The 22107-nt window shown below is 43.9% G+C and overlaps 1 protein-coding gene across 2 annotated transcripts in view; it reads right to left on the reverse strand.

Moving 5' to 3' along the window:
- Positions 1-20847, reverse strand: part of NOSTRIN (nitric oxide synthase trafficking) — a 25331-nt gene extending 4484 nt beyond the window's left edge. Inside the window, exons 1-11 of one of the 2 annotated variants that reach the window (XM_035133169.3) lie at positions 20742-20847; positions 15208-15293; positions 12984-13067; positions 12233-12295; positions 11943-12024; positions 10662-10724; positions 8625-8723; positions 7188-7313; positions 4280-4378; positions 3299-3424; positions 1766-1874 (exon numbers count right to left, since the gene is read on the reverse strand). In XM_035133169.3, the coding sequence (XP_034989060.1) occupies positions 1766-1874; positions 3299-3424; positions 4280-4378; positions 7188-7313; positions 8625-8723; positions 10662-10724; positions 11943-12024; positions 12233-12295; positions 12984-13067; positions 15208-15293; positions 20742-20768 (964 nt within the window). In that variant the 5' untranslated portion in view covers positions 20769-20847. The remainder of the gene's footprint in view (positions 1-1765; positions 1875-3298; positions 3425-4279; positions 4379-7187; positions 7314-8624; positions 8724-10661; positions 10725-11942; positions 12025-12232; positions 12296-12983; positions 13068-15207; positions 15294-20741) is intronic. The other variant, XM_035133177.3, reaches the window with a different exon arrangement.
- Between the last annotated feature and the right edge of the window lie 1260 nt (positions 20848-22107).

The raw sequence follows: 22107 nt of genomic DNA on the forward strand, positions 1-22107 counted from the left end.
CCTCGGTTTATGAATTTTCGGTTTATGAACGCCGCGGACCCATCTGGAACGGATTAATTCACTTTCCATTACTTTTAATGGGAAAGTTCGCTTCAGTTTATGAACGCTTCAGTTTATGAACAGACTTCCGGAACCAATTACACCCATGTTTCAGTTTATGAACGCTTCAGTTTAAGTACTTCGCGGACCCGTCTGGAACGGATTAATCCACTTTCCATTACTTTCAATGGAAAAGTTCGCTTCAGTTTATGAACGGTTACTCCGCGGACCGTCTGGAACGGATTAATCCACTTTCCATTACTTTCAATGGAAAAGTTCGCTTCAGTTTATGAACGCTTCAGTTTATGAACAGACTTCCGGAACCAATTGTGTTCATAAACCGAGGTACCACTGTACAATAATATTGTGATAAAGCAGACAAGATAATAAAAGACGCAACAATAACAGTCATCTGGAGGACCCAAGATGATTCAAGGGGAACAAATTAACCTAAATTAAGTACTGCCTTTATTAACTTTCAAAATGGCAAGAAGGAAGAGGCTAGCCAACCTGGACTATTAAGTGGGCAATTCCTCTGTTAGCTAAGGATGACTCGTGCATTTATTGTTTGCTTTCATTCGCTCGCTATCCACCACGGAGGATGCAACAGGTTGCCAGTTTCCAAGCTAATTCACGTGTTTAAAACTCTAAATAGTTTAGGCCCCAAATATACGAAATACCATCTCCATCCCTACTGGCCCTTCTTGTTAAAACACATCAGAAGGATGAGGAATGGCAGCCTGAGAGGGCTTTTTCTGTGGCAGCTCCAAAATGATATACAGCCGTACATTGGAAGCCAAATGGAATCCATTCCGGAAGTCCGTTTGACTTCCAAAACGTTAGACTCCCAAGGGACGGCTTCTGATTGGCTGCAGGAGCTTCCGGGCATTCAGGAGCTAAAGTGTTCGTCAACCAAGGTACGACTGTACCTCCCTCCCCACAGAGGTGTATCTAGCATCTTCATTGTACAGTGGTACCTCGGTTTAAGTACACAATTGGTTCCGGAAGTCTGTACTTAACCTCAAGCGTATTTAACCTGAAGCGAACTTTCCCATTGAAAGTAATGGAAAGTGGATTAATCTGTTCCAGACGGGTCCGCAGAGTACTCAACCTGAAGCGTACTTAACCCGAAGTATGAGTGTAATTGGTTCTGGAAGTCCGTACTTAACCTGAAGCAAACTTTCCCATTGAAAGTAATGGAAAGTGGATTAATCCGTTCCAGATGGGTCCGCGGAGTACTTGAAAGTACTCAAACCGAAGCGTACTTAAACCGAGGTATGACTCTACTGCTCTCGCATTGGGCTAAAGAGATCTCTTTCCCCTGCCCTTTGAAAATTAAGCTGTTTTGTGGAACCATCCCACACTGTTTTGTACACTGCACTGTTCCATTTGGAACGCTTTTGTGTGCATTATAATTATAATGGTTTTATCTGTTTTTATAATGGTATATTCTGTTATTGTAACTCCACCCCAGGATCTTATGCTGAAGAACAGGTAAGAAGTTTTATAAATAAGTACAGTATAGGTAAATAAGCTGTGTGTTGAAGGGCTAATAATACACATAGCTTCCTTACACATTTGTCTTCAGTTCCAGGGGTATAATAAGGAAAGGTTTTAGTCTATCGACTATGGACTCTTGTCTAGGCCAGTTTCCTCTAGAAGCAATGCCAAGGATTGAATGACAACACCCAATATATCAAGGCATACAGGCAGCATTTCAAGGCACCTGTTTTGTCTTGTAATGCCTTCTCCAAATCCTTTTGAACACGTAGTACTTTGGCTTTGATGGAAGCCTGCCTCCTCTCTTTTTCGATGAGGCTCGTAGCATCTTCCTCCTTTTTGCAGGAAAATAAACCCACGTTTTAGACATGCAGTTCAGATGGAAAAGAAAAAAATGCACCCAAGCAGAAAGATGTTTATTAGAAGAGCAAAAGTACAATGAAGCCTGCATTTGGTACTACTCTAAACTCAAGCACGAATAGTAATAGTTATAGGCAATAAGCTTATCCAGATCCATTATTTGGATACTCCAGTTCTGCTTATCATATTGTGCTTTTGCAATGCATAAGCATAATTGCTATGCCAATAAAACCTTGCGATTAAGTGGCATGCAAAGCGACAGTGCTGAAAAAGCAGCTCTCTGTTGCTATTGTATTATAGCTTAGTAATTGCATGATGTTGGATTCCCCTATATAGACAGTCACACGAAAAAGTATAATAGTCAAGAAAGCACCCGCTGTGGCTTTTGGCCCTGTGGACCTTACTTTCTGATTTATGTCAACTGCTTCCTCTGTGTGGATAAAGCAATGGCAGTACCCGTTGATTTGTGATCAGTCCTTTGTGAAGCAAAAACAGCAGTGGTGCCGAAATATTACAAGGCCTTTTAAGGATCTAGAACAGGGGTTCCCAAACTAAGGCCCGTGGACGGATGCAGCCCAATCGCCTTCTAAATCCGGCCTGTGGACGGTCTGGGAATCGGTGTGTTTTCACATGAGTAGAATGTGTCCTTTTATTTAAAATGCATCTCTGGGTTATTTGTGGGGCATAGGAATTTGTTCATATTTCCCCCCAAAATATAGTCCGGCCCCCCGCAAGGTCTGAGGGACAGTGGACCGGCCCCCTGCTGAAAAAGTTTGCTGACCCCTGATCTAGAATGTGGCTTGGCTGCTTCAGATGCTCTACATTTGGGGTGTTAATTTAGAACTTGCATTATTAGCCGAACATGGTTGCAATGGCATTTATCGCAAGAGAGAACAAAACAGTGTTTGGGTAATTACAAACCTATTTGCAACCCGCAAATCAATATTTTCATAGTATCTGTTTATTAAGACACAAGCTGCTTCTCAATGTTTTGTCCCACTCTTGCAACACACTCCTGATTTTTACAAGAAGTGGGCCATGGGTAAAGCCTGAATATCCCGTGTGTGCTCAGTCACAGTAAAATGCACGTACCATGGTTTATTCATATGTAATGTTAGCATGCCAGCATATGACCTGGAAGAGCTAACGGGCTGCAGGAATCAAGAGCAGCATTGGTTGGCTCCATGCTTTTTCCTACATTGTGATTTTTGCATAGCACACATCAAACCCAAATGTCCTTATTTGCCATATATTGCCAGGTCAAAAATTATGAAACCGATATCACGATATGGACTTCAAACTGGGTTTGGACGACATATCGCCCAGCCCTAGCAGGCAGTTCCTATTTCCATAGAAACATTGCCTGTCGTGATGACAAGCATCTCAGTAGTGCACTTACATAATAGTCTGTTAATAACAGCTCCAGCTTGGTCTCTGTAGCAGGCATGGACATTTCTTCTCCTAACATCTGTGTGTCCTTGTGTGCATCAACTTCACTGACCGCATGATGAAGCCTTGTGTGGCACTAGAATAAGGACAAACAAAATTCAATATGAAAAGATGTTCTAATAATATTTAGCTGGAAGTGAACAGCACTTGGAATGAACTAGTCCCATTGAACAAAGTTCACTAACTAGTTAAAAAATCCCTGAACTAACCTGAAAGTAGTACTTGTAAATGCCAGGTGATCTAAAGGTGAATAAAGTTCACTTTGGGGGTAGCACTGAATGATTTATAGTTCATCTTTATGTTCGTTACTTTTGCCCTCACCAGGAGACCCAGACTCTGAACTTTCATTTTTTTAAAAAAAAAATTAAAAAAACATTTCTAAAGAAAGTTGCAAAGCTAAATGTGGCAGGAACGGTCTAAGGCTTATTAGGCTGTTGCTAAGGACACTAAGTCAGTCACTGTTGCTAAGGAATTGGAAGGAATGTGAGGCATTTCCTGCATCTGTTCATGGACCTGTACTTCTTGCTGCAAGCTATTCAGGTTAGAAGACAGTGAGAAATGCCTCACATTCCTTTGTGCCTCTAAAAGCTGTGCAGGTGGCAGAAATAAAACAGAGTAAGTCTTCTAGTATGGAAATACAATCATGGGGAAAGTTTAACCTGCTTACATTCCGTCTGTCAATCATCTTATTACTTGTGTGTGGCCTGCAATTTGCTTTTGGACTCTATGGTTCAACATACTGGCTGGTAACATTCTGAATGCTGAAAAAATGTATGCCAAGGATGAACTTTTTATGAACTAAAAGGTTCATTTGGATGAACTGGAACTGAACCAGTTCATTTTGCAAAACAACGTTCTTGAACTGGAAACAGTTCCTTTTTAAAAATGAACTTTCTAACCTCTGGAGGTGAAAAATCTTAATATTACATACCGCAATTAGGTTCTGTGCCAAACTAGAAAGTTGCTGGCTGTAACAATTTAATGTATTCCACAGAAGATGGAGTCGCTCCTTTTCAAGTTCTAGGATGCTCTGTTTAAAGGAAGGGAGGAAGCCATTACTACACACAAAATGGGCAATCTGCAAGGATTAGATACGTCTGCTGTACACAGAGCCACTGGAGGAACCCCATATCCAATCCCGAAAGTCCGACGGGGCTTCCACGGCTTCCGATTGCCTGCAGGAAGCTCCTGGAGCCAATTGGAAGCCGCACCTTGGTTTTCAAACGTTTTCGGAAATCAAATGGCGTTCCAGAACGGATTCTGTTCGAAAACCAAGGTACAACTGTACATAATTTAAAAAGCAGAAGTGGGTATGGCATTACAGAACCCCCATACTGCAACAATACAGTTCGCTATGAGTCATCAGGAGCTCTCCAAAGCCTGGATGAATGGGCGAGTCTTTAGCCGATGATGAGACTGATAGGGTTGCCACATATGCCCTCTTTTTCTAGGACACATCCTCTTTTTCACGAGTATGTAAAATGAGAGTTGTCATAGTGTTCTGTAGTTAAAAGTAGAAGTTGGCAAATGTGTCCTCTTTTTTGTTCTTCAAAATATGGCAACCCTAAGCAGGAAAGTAGCGATTTGCCCCTCAAAACCTTTTTGAGGTCATATATGAACGTGTGTGTGTGGGGGGGGGGAATAAACATACTCTTAAAATTTTGAGAGTTATTTTTATGTGTTAATTTTATGTGCTCAACCATTCTAAAGGATTGTTGAATATTGCTTTATTTAACATAAGTTGCTTATTTTAAAGTTATGTATTTATTATTACTTTTGTTGTGGATGAGATTTCTTTTTGCCAATTATTTTTATTGATTTTTGGAATTTCAGAATTTTAACCCAATCTTCACAAATTATTACAATACCAAATTAATACAAATAAATGACTTCCCACTCACCACTGCTGATGCGACCTTAGAGGATGGCCCTTGTGGTCTCTTCCAACTCTATGATTCTATGATTCTATTCTAATATTACTGCATCAAATATTTTGTATTCTCTCCAAATACAATCCATTACTGGATCAGATTATTATAAGTTGTGTTACCTTGTATATTTTATTGTTGTAAACTACCTTGTCACATGGCCAGCATGACTAAACCGCTTCTGGTGCAACAGAACACCATGGAGGAAACCAGAGCACACGGAAATGCCATTTCCTTCCTGCCACAGCGGTACCTATTTATCTACTTGCACTTTTACGTGCTTTCGAACTGCTAGGTTGGCAGGAGCTGGGACAGAACAACGGGAGCTCACCCCATCGCAGGGATTCGAACTGCCGACCTTCTGATCCGCAAGCCCAAGAGGCTCAGTGGTTTAGACCACAGCGCCACCCGCGTCCCTACTATCAACCTACTCATTACATAACACAGGTACTTAGGACCCCCGTGAGTGGAAAGGGCACACCCAAACAGCCATAGGCACACATGTGAAGCACATGATTCTCCTTCCACTGAAATCAGCCGGGTTTAAAAGTGTTTCGCTTTGGCTGCATTGCACCCTTCGTCTCTTTTATGTAGGTGTTCCTTTAGTTGAAGAATGCTAAAAGGCTTGGAGTAGAGCTCAGCATGTGATTAAAAATACAGTAACTCTGTGGAGGTGGTGATGCTTAACAGCATTTAATTAAATTTCTGCTTCTAGAAAAAAATGATTATGAAATTTACGGCCAATCTGTTGACACTGGTTGTTTTTTTGTGTGTATGGGGGGGGGCGTTCTTTAAAAAGCCTTGTCTATCACAAACCAGATGTTGCGGCTGTGTTGGATCTACAAATTTTTGCCATGGGGGTAAACATCCACACTGACCCCATGGCTCACATTCAGTGACGCTTCTGAGCCTCTCTCCTCCCACGCCCTGTCATAGTCATGGCAGTGAGTGCTGTTTTCCACCCCCAGGCAACACACTACTAGGCCTACTTCTACTACTTCTACTACACTACTAAGTACAGCTCAGCTCAATGCAGCAAAATGACTAGGGATCACCAGCAAAGAGGCTGGGATCTCCTCTCCAGGAGCCCAAACGTTTGCTTCTTCATTAGCTTGGCTTACGGTTAGGTGCAAACGGGGGCTCTGGGTGAGCCTCCACCAAGCATTTTGAGATGGGTGAGAGTCAAGCAATCTCAAGGCTAGATTAAGTTGCTTGGTGTGCTGGTGCCAAAGGGATATCTTCCCTTAAGAATCTAGGAAATATAAGCAGCCCAGAGAAGCAGGGGAAACCCAGCCAGATAGGTGGGACATAAATAATAAAATCATCATCATCATAATCATCAAGCAATTCCAGTGGATGTTGGAGGGCTGACTTTCTTATTCCCTGGGACGGTTTTCTATGCATGGGGTGACAAATGCATGCGCAAACGTATGAAGCTGTGTCATTCTGAGGATATGCCAAGTCAGCAGTGCTCTGGAGTTTTATACAGCCCTCTCTGGAGAGATGCCAGAGATGGAACTTGGGACATTTGGGTCCGAGTTTGGGTCTGGTTCACCTGGGGTTGCCTACTCTAACTGGCTCCAGCCTGGGTCCTTTCTAGTTGTAGAGTTGGGGAACTCAACCTGGAACCGTCCTGCTTGCAGAACATGTGCTCAAATCTTGAGCTGCATTTTGTTCTGCAGCTCCTCCCTTTAATGTTTATAACTTCGAAGAGTGGTCCTCTGCTCCCAGGACCCTTTCCCTTCTCGAACACACAGCTGTAAATCAGGAGGTGCCTCATTGTCCCCGCTGAATTGCAAATCAAAATAAAAAAATGAATGGCAGTGCAGAAATGAGGCTTGTTTATATTCAAGGGGAAGTGTCAGAATGAAAATGTACAACAGCACAAGAAAAGAACCTCAAACGACTTGCCTGGTGGCAATTTTCTAAAGTGCTTTCCCATTTCAACCTAGTTTTACAGGCGGCTAGATTCTTGCCATAGTAATCTTCATCGTCCTTTGCCAGTTTTGTCGCAGATTTTTCCAGGTTTCTGAGCAACTGAAATGAAAATATAAGTGTAAGTTGTTTTAAAAAAGAGAAAGATGATTGACTTCTTTCACCAGAGGCATTGTTCTCATAGCCGTGTTGGCAGGTGCAAATTATCTTCTATTTATGCACCTGTAAGGTCAGGAGAGGCAAGGCCAACAGCTTAACAGTGTGCCTACGGTTTAAAATGTGCCATGTGCATGACAACATGCAGAAAAGTGTGTTTTGTGTGTAGCAAATCATGAGTCTTTGCTTCACAATGCTGAAAGTCACCCTCTCCCCTCAAAGACACCTAATAGATCTATTCCTGTCATTCTGTCTAGCAGCCTGGCGGGACCAATTGCTTCAGAAAAGTAGGCTGTTATTATCATTACTACTTTTATAGCCCACTGTTCAATTCAATAACCTCACACACAGCTCTTGTCCACCATTTTATCCTCATATAAACCCTATGAGATTAGCTGGGAAGAGAGATAGTAACTGGCCCAAGGTCACCATCAAGCATGGATTTGATTCTCAGACCCTCCAAGTGTCCCTATTTTCCAGGAATAGTCCTGGATTTACAGAAGCTGTCCTAGTTTCTTATTTGATCCCGGAATGTCCCGCTTTTCCTTAGGATGTCCCTATTTTCATCAGATAAATATTGGAGTTATGCAACCCCCGAGCCACGATACAATCTTTAGAAGACACCTGAAGGCAGCCCTCTATAGGGGAGTTTTTAAATGTTTACTTTTTTATTAAAAAAAATATTATTAAAGATTTTCTTCATTTACAGAAGTATGTGCATTGTTTCTATTCTCAGGTTGTAAAGTCTTTTCTATATATCAGTTACATATGATGTGAGACATTAGTGTTGTGTACAAAATAAGGTTGGGGAAGAAGAAGGGAGGGAGGATAGTGAGAAGTGGTAAACTTATATTCTTATAAATATAATTAATTAATGTTTCAGTATGTTTTTTGTATACGTATATTGGAAGTCATCCAGAGTGGTCGGGGCTACTCTGTCAGATGGGTGGGGTATATTATTATTATTATAAAAAATATATAGGACGTCCCAATTTTCATCAGAGAAATGTTGGAGTGTATGGAATCTGGGTCTCTCTGGACCTACTCTAACCATGCCACCACACTGTCTTCATGATTTGTCACCTACCTTAGCTTCTACTGCAGAGGAGATTGCACTGCATCATGTGACCTAATGCTCTTGGCCCAGGGGACACTGGGAATTTTCCTGGGGACACCCCATTCTCTTAACACTCAACCCACGTGGTTGCAGGCAGGTAATCTGCAAACCAAGAGGCAAGCGCTTGTCTGAAGATTTACCTTCCTTTTGGTCTTTGGTGAAGCCAACGCTTGGGAGCTCTCTGTTTCGCGGAAGAGCGCTTCGTGGTTCTTGGTTAGCTCCTTTAATTTCTTCTTGGCCTGCCACCAAACACACAGAAATCAATTGGGATGTGAGGGGTTGAAGGAAACTGCGTATTTTTTTTCAAGCTGAGCTGGGGGTCGAGCTGAGTAGGGATCTCTCATAGACAATTTATTCTTTGATGTCGTGATTGTTGTTCTCTGCCCAGACTCGTCTTTCACTGACGAAAGGGGTTAGGGCGCGACTCTGACAGTGGGTAAGATGTCATTGTCTTGGAATGGCGAGTGCAGCGTATGGTGCAAAGGAGATATCATCAGGCAGAGGACAAGTGATGGCTTCTCATTATGCTGCCTTCAGTTACTAGCTGCTCTTGAACACATAAATTAATCCTTGTGTCTGTAAGCTCCACAAATGGTGTTGATCTAAAGACCTCCACTGAGATTCAGATGCAGCAAACTGATCTGCACAGGCTCACCAACAGCAACCTGGGCTGGAATTCCTGGGATGTATGTATCTTCTTCACCTGTGTCACAGAGGTCAAATCCACACTGTGCATTTAAAGTGCATGGCATCCTCCCAAAGAATCCTGGGAATTCTAGTTCCCTCCTCACAGAACTACAATTCCAGGCACCCCCCAAATTGAAGTTCTCAGGATTCTTTGGGGGAAGCCATGTGCTTTAAGTTTATAGAGTGGATGCAAGCAGAAACTACTTGCAAATATGTACACACACACACAATCATTTTTAACCTTGTTGATCTGGTCTGGGACAGCAAAGATGGGCACCACAGATCTATACAGTTTCAAATGCCTGCAAGAGAAATTTTGGGTGCTGGATACCTTTTTAGTTGATAGAAACATAGGAAGGTGCCTTGCACCAGAAAAATGGTAGACAGCTTTGTTGTTCCATTGGGAGTGAGGGGAAGGAAAGTTCTACAGTGGTACCTCGGTTTGCGACAGCAATCCGTTCTGCAGAGCCGGTCGCTCCTCGAATCAGTCGCATGCCGAAGCGCCAATAGAGCGCTTCTGTGCACGTGTGCGCTGCACAGAACTCTTCTGCGCATCCGAGCACCGTGGAACCTGGATGTAAACACTTCCGGGTCCGCGGTGGTCGGAAACCGAAGCGGTCGCAAACGGAGGTGGTCGCAAACCAAGGTTTGACTGTATACCCAAGTGAAGTGAAGGACCCATCTTCAATCATGGTTGTTGTTGTTTAATCATTTAGTCATGTCCGACTCTTCGTGACCCCATGGACCAGAGCACGCCAGGCACTCCTGTCTTCCACTGCCTCCCACAGTTTGGTCAGACTCATGTTCGTAGCTTCCAGAACACTGTCCAACCATCTCATCCTTTGTCGCAGGGCCGGCCCTACGACAAGGCTGGGTGGCACAGGGCGCCAGGGCGCCGTGCACTGCTGTGCCTGTGGCAGCCGTGCGGCGGGCGCTGGGAAACGGGGCGGGGGGGCCGCCGGAGGGATCTTCGCACCAGGGCACCAGATATGCTTAAGACGGCCCTGCTCTGTCGTCCCCTTCTCCTTGTGCCCTCAATCTTTCCCAGCATCAGGGTCTTTTCCAGGGAGTCTTCTCTTCTCATGAGATGGCCAAAGTAGGTGGCCAAATCATGGTAGGACAACTAAAGATTCATTTGTGAAGCTCTGGAGAGCCACTGCCAGTCAGTGTAGACAGTATAGAGTTAGATGGACCAGTGGCCAATGTAAGGAAGCTTCCTATGCTCCATTTAGCCTATAGATCATTTCTATGCTCATACAGATGATGCCACATGGGGCTGCCTTTCCTCTCCATAGATGGGTTTTCAAACTCCCTGTATATCTGCATTCTAGCATAGCTAACCAATGCCTTTTATTTCAAACCATGGGACATAATCTAATCAAGCACTTCTTAGCCCCCTTCACATAACTGAATTCAACGGGATGCGGAAGAGTTTCCTGTGGGTTGATCTTGACTTGGTACCTTTGCAACGACGAAAGATGGAAACTTGCCTTTATTTGTTGGCTCCAGTTGCCGGTCACCATGTCCGCTGCCTTCACAACTGTATTATCTAGCTTATAGAAGAGAAACATGATGACATTTGAGAAGCATATCATTGCATATTGATTGATTGATTGGATTTCTCCTCTGTCCTTAACTATAACATCCCCAGGGAGGCTACAACCATAAAATGTACAATGATTAAAAACAACCAACCAACCATGAGACATTGAAGTACAAAAAAACAATTAAAAGCAGGTACCTATATAAAAATAAATGCAAACACTTGAAAGACAATTCCATATATAAAAATGGTTCTAGTACAGATACATGTACAGTACAGATCTTAACTTGTTGAAAGAGGAAGGGCTTTCAACAGAGATAGTTCCTGACTAATATGTAACAGGAGGGAAATCCAAAGGTCTGGAATGGATCTTCTGTTAAGATGGGATCTGCAAGACGCCCTCTCCTGCAGAGCACAGTGATGGGTTGGGTATATGAGGGGTGAGACGATATGGCTTTGTTCCATTATCAATGTACAGCCTAAGAAAATCTAGCCACATTGGGCCTTTTAAGGAAAGTTGGAATCTAAAGATTTTAAAGGAAACATAGTAAAGGTAAAGGGACCCCTGACCATTAGGTCCAGTCGTGACCAACTTTGGGGTTGCGCGCTCATCTCGCATTATTGGCCGAGGGAGCCGGCGTATAGCTTCCAGGTCATGTGGCCAGCATGACAAAGCCGCTTCTGGTGAACCAGAGCAGCACATGGAAACGCCGTTTACCTTCCTGCTGGAGCGGTTCCTATTTATCTACTTGCATTTTGACGTGCTTTCGAACTGCTAGGTTGGCAGGAGCTGGGACCAAGCAACGGGAGCTCACCCCGTCACAGGGATTCGAACCACCAACCTTCTGATCAGCAAGCCCTGGGCTCAGTGGTTTAACCACAGCGCCACCTGGGTCCCTAAAAATCTAGCCACATTGGGCCTTTTAAGGAAAGTTGGAATCTAAAGATTTTAAAGGAGATATATATATATATATATATGGCAAGTGGACAATAATATTAGCATCACACCAGATTTGTAAGAGGCCCTTTGCAAAACCAAATCCTCATAGACTTAGGTTGTGATCCTGCTCCTGCTGAAACAATCAGAAGCCACCAGCAATCAGAAGCCATTGACTTTAACAATGCAAAACTGCAGCCTTACTTAGAAACAAAACTTTGTGCATTATGCATCATCACCTGCACAGACATTGCACCAGATCACCAGAAAAGCAAGGTTATTTGAACTCACTGCTTTTTTCCTCTTCTCATGCTCCTCCAGGACGTGATTTGTTGGGCTTATAGCTTCCATCTGAATGGCTTTGCCAAGTTTCCTGGGCACAGAACATAAAACATATACACCTGCTGCATTAACATTTGCCTTCCGAAAAATTATTTGCTAGACAACCGCCGAGGGAAATGCAGTAAATATTCTCCATGCAATCCCAGAGCAGGCAATAAAAACTGCCATGTTGATTGTACAGGTTTTAAAACCCTCCCAGCTCTCAGTGGACTTTGAATAATGGACCGGACTGTACTTACTTGTGCAAATCGGAAGCAGATTTCATCCCTTCAGAAACACATTGCCAGGCACTGCAAATATAACTTAATGGAGACCAAAAAAAAAAAAAGAAGGAGGAGGAAAGGAAAAAGGAAATATAGTATACACATTTATTCTTACTTCAACACGTCTGCTAAAAATCTGGTCTCAGACACAATACATTTTAACAGTTCTGCACGGAGATTTACATAGGATGCCATTTTGTGCAAATAACTGGGTATCAAACTCAATCCACAACGGTTGTTTTGCAAGAGGAATTGCAGCTGTTTGGCAAGCCACTGTCACCTTAAAAACGCAGAAGATGACTTTAAACTTGTGCCAGTCGTTTTAGAGAAAAGACAAACCTGGTTCCAGGGAACAGCTGCCCCATTCTATTAGATGTTGGGGATTCCACCGACCTCTCCCCGCCCCCCGCCCCCATACCCCATCCTATTGTTGAGAATGTGGCAGCAGCAGCATCTGTGTATCAGCATTCCCTCAATACATATGCCTAGCTCAGAAGGCAGCATAAGTATGGCTGCCAAGAAGGCAGACCTTTTGTTGAGCAAGGGGTTTCCATTGTTGGGCACAGAAGGGCAAAGGACCAGGTGCACTTCTGGAGCACCATCTGCCACAGGAAGCAATGGGAGCCCCATGTACACCCAGGGCTCTAGACTACGACTTTCCATGACAAAGGAAAAAGAAAAGCCCATCGGAGCAACTGGGGGCTGGGCGGGAAATGATGTCACTTACCCGACCTTCATTTTGCCCAACGCTTTGGTGAGCTTGTGGGCCAGTTTATCCAGCCCTTTGCCATATGTGATCTCCAAATCAGCCCTGCCAACAAGGAAACCAGAGGTCATGATTGCAGGCAGCTCCTTGTATCTTGACAGCAATGATCTGTCATTTTGGAAGTATATTCTTACTCTTCCATGCTGACCCACAATTCACGTCACTCAGCCGTGCCATAACCACTCCTCGGTGCTCTGCTAATGCACCATCATGAATCAGTTATGTCCTGTTTGCCTTCAACATTCATGTAATTTACCCAAGAAAATCGTTTTGCAATACTCAGCCACTCTTGCTGGCTTTTATTAGAATTTGATTTACCAATCAATGCTCTTCAAATGAGGGGTGCGGCAGGGCATGGGTACCAGAGAAACCGGAGGACAAGGCCTGACACGTAATTAAAAACAATGAGCTCAAATGACAAGCTTTCCAATTCTCTGGTGCAGAAATGGTGCATTAAGGTGAATTGTGCGCACAAATGGAACTGTTTTCTGCACTGCTTCATACATGTACTTCACTTAAATCGACTTCTTACACATCATTTAATAGCATGCAATTAAATGTTCAAACTGACTTCACTGAAGTGCATTGTCTTTTGAGGTGAAATGAACATTGTATTTGTGCACTGCCTAATTTGCAATGGCTCATTCACACATACACCGTTCAGGCAATAACACTGGTCACCAACACAGTGCCTGTGGGCACCAGCGAGCCCACCAGTGCCTTGTACGATGCCCTCAAAAAGGTCTCAGTAAATCTCCCTTCAAAAATCCACAATACACATGAGACTGATTGCTCTTCCTGCTCCGCACCTGCTTGCCCCAAGTCTCCTTAACGATGCCCACATTTGACTGAAGGTAATAATTTGATTACCTCCATCCCTTCTGTTCTGAAGAAAGGCAGTGGTGCAAATAGCTTTTCTCTGGGAGTGTGGTGATGACTGATGTACGTGCTTCCTTAGCTCACACCATTTTGTGGTCCTATTTTCCAGCTCTTTAGATGCGGCAGCCATTTTGGTTTAAGCCACATCCCCACTGCAGCCATTTTGTGGCTGGTGCCCAAGGCACTTTCTCAAAATTCCAAAAAGGTTGGAGACCCCAGCATTAATCAAAGGGGCACCCAAAAAATATTCAGGGGAGGCAACCATCACTTGGTAGTAGAGCGCACACTTCATAGGCAGAAGTTTCCATTCTTTTCATTTCCATGTAAAAGAATCGGAGCAGCTGATGATGCGGCTTAGATGTTCACAAGGTACATTTATTACCCACCAACGTGGCTTAATGTAGTTCATCTCCTGGCCAATGTCATATTTTATTATCCAAGTAGCATGGAAGTAATGATGATAGCCCAAGCTTGTAAAAAAAGGAAGAGAATTGAGGGGTTTTTGTGTGTGCCCGAATTTCACTTGTTCTGCTGCATAAGTGGTAAAGCATTTCATCATATTTAGAAAAGAATTACTTTCAAAAAGGTGTCTCCTAGAAAGGGGAGCCTTGAGGTTTAAGATGCAAGGCAAATCTTCTATGGAATGGCAATTTCTCTTTGGAATGCACAGCTAATGAAATCCTTGCTCTCTCTACTCAGAATATCTGACAGTAAAATGAATTAGGTTTTCAGGAGGAAATAACAAGTCAGAGCTAAAAGCCTTCCTCCCAGCCTTCCCCCTTGGGTGAAATGTGTCTTAGTAAATCTTCCAAGGCTCTGTTTGTGACTTTACAAAACCAATAGCAATTGCAGGAACAGTATGGCTGCTAAATTGGGGCACGATCCAGCAGAAGAAGCTAAGGGAAGGGACAGTTAAGCAGGTTTCCCTGGACTACTTTGTCTCAATCATGCAAAAACCATGGTTTAGGGTTACATCTAAATCAGCTCATCAGGCCAAAGGAAGAAGCTGGTCCTTGCTATTAGACCTTTTATCCACTCCCCCTTTTCACATTCCAGCAGTCACCCTAGTAATTACTGGATGAGCAAGTTATATTTCAAGTGGCATCAGACCAAGCCTTATAGAAACTGTTCAAACACGCAGGGAGGAAATGATAAGCAGCCTTGTATTATAGAAGTCTGTTCCGGAGAACAATAACTCTCTCCCCACTCCCTCCGTCAGCACACACATACCATTTGGAGAAAATAATTTGTCATCTGAGCAAACAAGGAGATCGAAGTCTACCAGGTTGAGGGGACACATACATACCTCTGCTGAAGAATAGACATGAGTTGCTTGCAGAAATTATCTCCATTTTTGGAAAATCTTTTCAGATCTTGATATGCCCTGTCATACTGAAAAAACAAGATACAGACTTGTTTACAGGCTTTAAGGTTTGGGCAACATTTCAGGTCTGCACTTGTTCTGCCTGCCACACAGATCCAGGAAAAGAAAAGAGAGTAGGAAGCAGGTGTGCAGCTAGTGTGGGAAGAGAATGAGTATTCGCAGTAGCAAAGGTTTTGTTTTTCTTTTCCATCCCTGAATGGGGCATGCAAAGTGATTGCGTACTTTTTTAGCCAGAACACCAGCTGACGATAATGTACAATGTCCTTAGATACTCCTGTATTGTTACTATTATCATTACTAAAACAACAGGTAGAAGTTCCCGGTGGATGGATTGCAACTTCTCCCTGAAATCTAGCCAAAATCTCCACCCAACATCCACACACAGGGAGGAGACCTTTACAAAATCAACAGAGTTTCTGTAGCACCCACACATCTACACACCCTCTCTGGCATTGAGAGATCTAACACGGCTTAAATAAAACGGTTCTCGGGGTTCATTTTGTTTTCCATTCCCAATTCCATCACCCCGTTCAAACATTGTGCCAGATCAAAGCCCATATGGAAGTATTTCCATTATAACGCACTCACAGGTCTGAAAAATAAATAATGGAGATTATTTCTGTGCTACTCTCCTTTCACATTAAAGGCTCCCCTCCTGCCAATTTGGGGAAAGGCCAGTGTATGGAGGGTAGATGGGGCTGTAGCACAGTCTTAGCTTTGCATTCAGAAGATTCCAGGGTCAGTCCCTGGCATTTCCAGGTAGGGCTAGAAAGGACTCCTGCTGGAAGCCTTGAGAGGTCCTGCGTTGTCAATCTTGAGTTAGAAGCACCCATGGCCCAGTAGAAAGCAGCTTCCTATTTGGTGTGCTAGGTTTCCTCACTTGCACAAAGCATTCCTGGGAACGCCAGCTTGCCCATTCAGATCTCCCTGCGAGCCGAGGTCCAGTTTGCGATTAGGCAAGTCACTATTTTGAAGAAGCTCCTCTGCAATGCGATGCTCCCCTTTCTCTTCGCAAGCCAGAAGCGGAAGGTCACTCTCCCTATGCTGCTATGGATTACCTCCTTTAATATAGTTTCACCGAACATTTTAAAAAAGGAGGCTATCCACAAAAACGTGGCCGGAGATGCTCTCTGCCTCAACTGCAAGTGTTTTGCAAAGGGTGGAGGAGATACGGGGAGGAAGAGATCATGATTTCTCAAGAAAAGGCACTTTTTATTTTGTTGTTTTTATTTTTATTTTGCTTTGTGAAAAGCATGCTCTGTGACAATTCAGCACAGACCCATTCATTATACCAGTAGAGTTCAACATTCACAACCGCTACTGCATATAGCCTGCTATTTAATTATTATATTAATAGATCACTGGTTTCATTCAACATAGTGCTAAGGTGAGCATTCCAGCAATGCGAGGATATTTCCTTGCATGACAGAACCATTTCCCTCCTGCAGTCTTGGCATTCCCGCTAAATGTGTTCTGGGTTCCCCCTCGACAGGCAGATGTGGGGATGGCAAAGGGCATGCACATAGCAAGGGGAGAGGTGGGGGGGGGGGGAACATACCTTCCAACATTTCTCCAATAAAAATAGGGACATCCATAACAACAACAACCCTGCCCATCGTACTGGGTTGCCACAGCCGCTCTAGGCGGCTTCCAACATATAAAAAAATAAAGCATTTAAGAACTTCCTTCTGCAGAGCTGCCTTCAGATGTCTTCTAAAGATTGTATCTGACGAAGTGTGCATGCACACGAAAGAAAGCTCATACCAAAATAAAAACTTAGTTGGTCTTTAAGGTGCTACTAAAGGAATTTTTTTATTTTGCTTCGACTCAGACCAACACAGCTACCTACCTGTAACTAAAAGATTGTATAGTTACTTATCTCCTTGGCTCAGGGTTCGCAAAACTGCATACCACCTCCCACCCACCCCCCACGAAAATAGGGGCGTCCTAAAGAAAAGCAGGACATTCTGGGATCAAATCAGAAACTGAGATGGCTTCTGTAAATCTGGGACTGTCCCTGGGAAATAGGGACACTGAGAAGGTCCCAGAGAATCGCCTTGGGCTCCCCTTACATGGAGAAACTCACAAAGACAGTTTTCTGAAAACGGATGACCAATACTCCCCAAAACCATACCATGCCATAATGAAATGTTTAAATATTTCTTTGATTGTCCTTGAATCTTCCTGTCGCACTTGCCATTCTCTCCTGCCACGCCAGTGTGGTGCGCCACACCCTTTGAGGACCAGTGTGCCAGCTCATAGAGTTGGTTGACCACCACCCTATATTAATTTCAGTATAGCTTTGAGAAATACTGTACCATGCCTTTCCTCCCAAAGTGACCAAAGCTAACAGCTGCTATAAAATATTATTATTGCTTTTTAAAAAATATACCAGGGGTGGCCAACTCTCAAGACACTGCGATCTACCTCATAGGGTTAAAAACTGGCAGTGATCTACCCCTTTTGGGGGGGTTCAGATCAAAGTTGTTGAGCTTTTTTTAAGGAAGGAAAGCCCTGTTAGGAAGGAAAGTCCGACACTGTTGAACTTTTTTTAGGGGAGCCAAAGTTGTTGAGGATGTATGAGGGGAGCCAGTGATCTACCACAGACATCAAGTGATCTACCGGTAGATCATGATCTACCTGTTGGACATGCCTGAAATATACCTTTCCCAAAAAACCAGAAGCTTTCTTATTCGGACTTGTTGGACAGGAGATTGCAAAAGAGGACCTTACACTATTCTTGTATGCGACAACCGCGGCTAGGACTTTATTAGCCCCAAAATGGAAAACTCAGGAGTTACCGACGATTGAAGAGTGGCAGACCAAAATGATAGACTATGCGGAACTAGCAAGACTAACTAGCAGGATCCGGAACCAGGGGGAGACAAGGTTCCAAAAGGACTGGAGTAAATTTGTGGACCATATGGAAAAGAACTGTAGAAGTTTAAAAACACTTGCAGGACTGAAATAAATCCTACGAAATGAATTTAAATAAGGAACAAGGAACTGCGAGATAGGAGTTGGAGAGAAAACCAAATGAGGGGAGGGAGGGAGGGAAGTCAAAGCTCGGCAGAGCATTGGGAATTAGAGATTTGGGAAGAATTGTTAAAAAGATAATTGTGTGTGTTGTATTTGTTTTTGAATGTTTGTTTTGTTTAATGTTTTTAATGTGTTTATTTGGAAAAATTTAATAAATTGTTTTTTAAAAAAATATTATTATTGCTTTCATTAGTTACAATTGTCATGCTGGTAATAGCCTACGACGAGGGATGTTTACCCTGCAATTGATTACTAGGCATTATGGTAACATTTCTCTTTTCTAGAGGGGTTTTTTAAAAGAAAATATGTCAAATCCAAAGAAGCAGGTTTTGCAGCAGAAACTTCTGCTGGCTCGCTCCCAGTTCTCCTCCCGTGCAAGATGCAGTTTGCTAGAAGCAGCAGCCATATTAATATTTTATATCGGATGTTAAATCTTTGCAATGCATCGGCACTCGCTGACGAAGCTGAGCCGTACAAAACAACAAAACAACAGCACTGGGAGCAATTCCCCCTGCGCGCACACACATAATGGATGCACAACAAGCCTGGAACTGCAAGCGGTCCTGCCATCTCTTAACAGAGGCAAAGGAAACAAAATGCTTGCTCGAATCCTTGGTAGATGTTGAAGGATCAACATGCGCAAGGCATCCAGCAGCCACGTGAACGTGGGTGCGGTTTGCTGGCTTGTTTTTGAACGCAGCTGTACGGAAGTGCGCATCTTGGGGGCGGGACTGGCTGCAGTGGGGAATTGTGCTCCTCTCCAGTGGTGTAGAATGGGGGGGGGCCCATCGGGGCAGTTGCCCCAGGTGCAAAATTGTTAAGGGTGCCAACTTTCGACACCCAGTGCTGCCTCAGTAGAGCTTCCATTCCTGGGCTCCAGACAACAGATCAACTCTTCTCTTCTTAGCTCTGGAGCTGAGATCTCCCAGGTGATGTGGATGCTGTTGGGCAGTTGAATGTGCATGCATACTGCACCTGTTTCCCTTCTTCCCACCCACCCACCCCCCCCCCCAGTTTGGCCCCAGGCTCAGGCAACCCACACTATGGCACTCCTCCTCTCTTTAATTGCATGCTGTGTTCCTGATCAAAACCACCCTCTCTGCGCCGTTTTCCTCCCCTCTGTTTAGTCAGAAGCAGATCCAATTGGGGCTCAATCCCAAGAAAGTGTGTTTACAATTGCAGCCCTGAACTTACGGTTATACTGTATATCTTGTCTATATCCCTGTGTCTCCCTAGAGGAGACAATTTCATGTGACTTTTTATTTATGTCCTTATTTTTGATAACTCACGTTGATGGAGCATAGGGCCTCCGATTCTCAGGGTCGTGGGTTCGAGCCCCATGTTAGGCAAAAAGACTCCTGCATTGCAGGGGGGTTGGGCTAGATGGCCCTTGGGGTCCCTTCCAACTCAACAATTCTATTATTATTCTTTCTCAGCTTCTCACATCCATCTTTGGATATATACCTCTTCTAAGTTCTCCCCACGGTTTTCTGTTGCATATTTATCCACCTTTCCCCTCAGATTGGCTTTTCTTCTAAGAAAACCCCGTTTTATCCTCAGGTCAGCCCTGCAAAAGTAATGACTGGCTCAAGATAACCCAGTAAGATTCACAACCAAAGGAGGATTTAGACTTGCTCCAGGGAAGTGTGTGTCACTTTGGCCTGCTTCTCTGTTCCAATCTACGTTACAGCTTCCAAACCGAACTCAAGGAAACCATTCAAATGATCAGGCATCACATATATGGCTTAAGCCTAACATTTGAGTAGAGATAATCAGCAACAGGAGGCCTTGGGGCCAAATCTGGTCCTTTGAAAATGACAAGCTGCCTAGCTTTGCAAGAGGTGTGCAGGGTGGGAGACTTGTGGCTCTGGCAACAGCACATGCCCACAATCCACTCCCGGGGATGGGTGGGAATGCAACAACAAATATATACAACTGCCCTGCTGCAAAATAGCAGAAACAGCAACTTAACCCCACCCAGCAGCTTTCTCTCCCTTCCAGTTTCCGACCAGGATAGGACGAGACTCCTGCCACCCTCGAAACTCGGTTAGCTCAGTCCAGCATCCTTGGCTACTCTTCGAGCTTCGCTAGGCCTCTGTCCAGAAAGCCGGTGCCCCATCTGCGAGGCTGAGAAGAGGAATCTTGAAGAAGCAATCGGGATGTGTGTGTGTGTGTGTGTGTGTGTGTGTGTGTGTGTGTGTGCATGTTGCATTGCCAGCAAAGCACTTTGGAAGATCAATGTCACAGCTCAAGGGCAGGCAGACACCAAGCTTGCAGAAAAATCAGTCCCTCTCTCTGATGTAGACCACCAGCCAGGTATTCTTCAGTGGCTGTGAATGATGAGTTCATTGTGGCCCCCAAACCCCACATATACTAAGCTGAGAGAGAGCCTATGAATGAAGTAGGAGGTTACTCACTGTGCAGCCTTCCAGTGGGTTCTTCATTCTGAACTGCCGGATTCGACTCTCGTATTTCTGCCTCTGCCCTAACTTGTCCGCTTGGAATTCTAGGAGGCTGGAAGTTCCATGGCAATCAAGCCGGTGTGTCAGGCAAGCAGCTAATTATGGGACTAACCCTGCAGCTGGTTTCATCCCAGCAACTTCCTGGTAATGCAAACAGGATCCAGAGCCCCTCAAACAATCGTATACAGCAAGGTGACCAACAACTGTTATTGCCCCTAGCCTTGTTTTTCTGTTAATGCACTTACAAAATGTTTTGAAATTCTTTATGAATTAATTCATTAATAATAAACCAGGCTTAACTTTGGGCAAATGTTTTGCTACTTGGGTTTGACTGGTCCTATGTAGCACATAGTTAGGGTTGCCATACACCTGGAATTTCCAAGTGAAAATAGCAGCCGGGAGGAAGTTTTGGGAAATGGTGATTTTGAGATTGATTGCTTAAGAAAAGCCCAACAACCTTGTTTCATTTCCCCAAAAAAAGCTTAACAAATTTTGTGTCCAGAATTTTACTTATAGAAATATGGCAACCTTATGACTGCACTAATGGGACACGGTTGTGGTGTTCATACAAGGCTCCGTCGTGGTGCTGTTATAGGCTAGGGCTGGTGAGACAAGAGTTCAAATTCTCAGCCACGAAACTCACTAAGTGATCTTGGACCAGCTGCATATCTCAGGCTGAACTACCTTGTACACCTGTTGTGTGGATCAAAGGGAATGGAATTTTTTTTGGGGGGGGGGTTCACTAAGTGTGTTGAGAGAAGGGCGCTATCAACTTTTTTTTTGGCTTGCTCTCTTGTTTCTTGAACATTAAGTCAAAGTCTCTCCCTCCAGCTCCAAAGCTTCTCAACCTGCCAAAACAAAAGATCAATTTCGCCTTTCTGCAGAATGGGTGCACGAATCACACACGTTCAAGAACCAGCATGGAACAATGCCCTCCCAGTGAGAGAGGGAGGACAGGACCCATGCTGGGGCCAGAACTTAAGTGGTATCAAAATTGAGACATGGCTGGAAAGTGGAAATGTAGTTGGATGTATTGTGCAACAGCTAGGAAATTGGGGAGGCAGAAGGGAGGGAGAGTGGTGGATAGGTGGTGAAAGAGCAGGAGTGGGGGGAGGAGTAATAAAGGATGTTATTTTCTGACTGATCAAGATGGCCCAAAACTGAAATGACCTATAGAAATGGCTGATTCATCTAGGAGACCCTGAGTCCAGGGGAGGGGGGGGGCTGGTTTAGATTTAAGTGTTTAAATGTTATTATGATAAAAGAAATTATATTTGAATGTATGGAAAATTTTGGGGTATAAATTTGAGGCTAAGGGGAG

Source organism: Zootoca vivipara, chromosome 1 (genome assembly GCF_965207765.1).
Source record: "Zootoca vivipara chromosome 1, rZooViv2.hap1.1, whole genome shotgun sequence".
In the NCBI taxonomy this organism is placed as follows: Eukaryota; Metazoa; Chordata; class Lepidosauria; order Squamata; family Lacertidae; genus Zootoca; species Zootoca vivipara.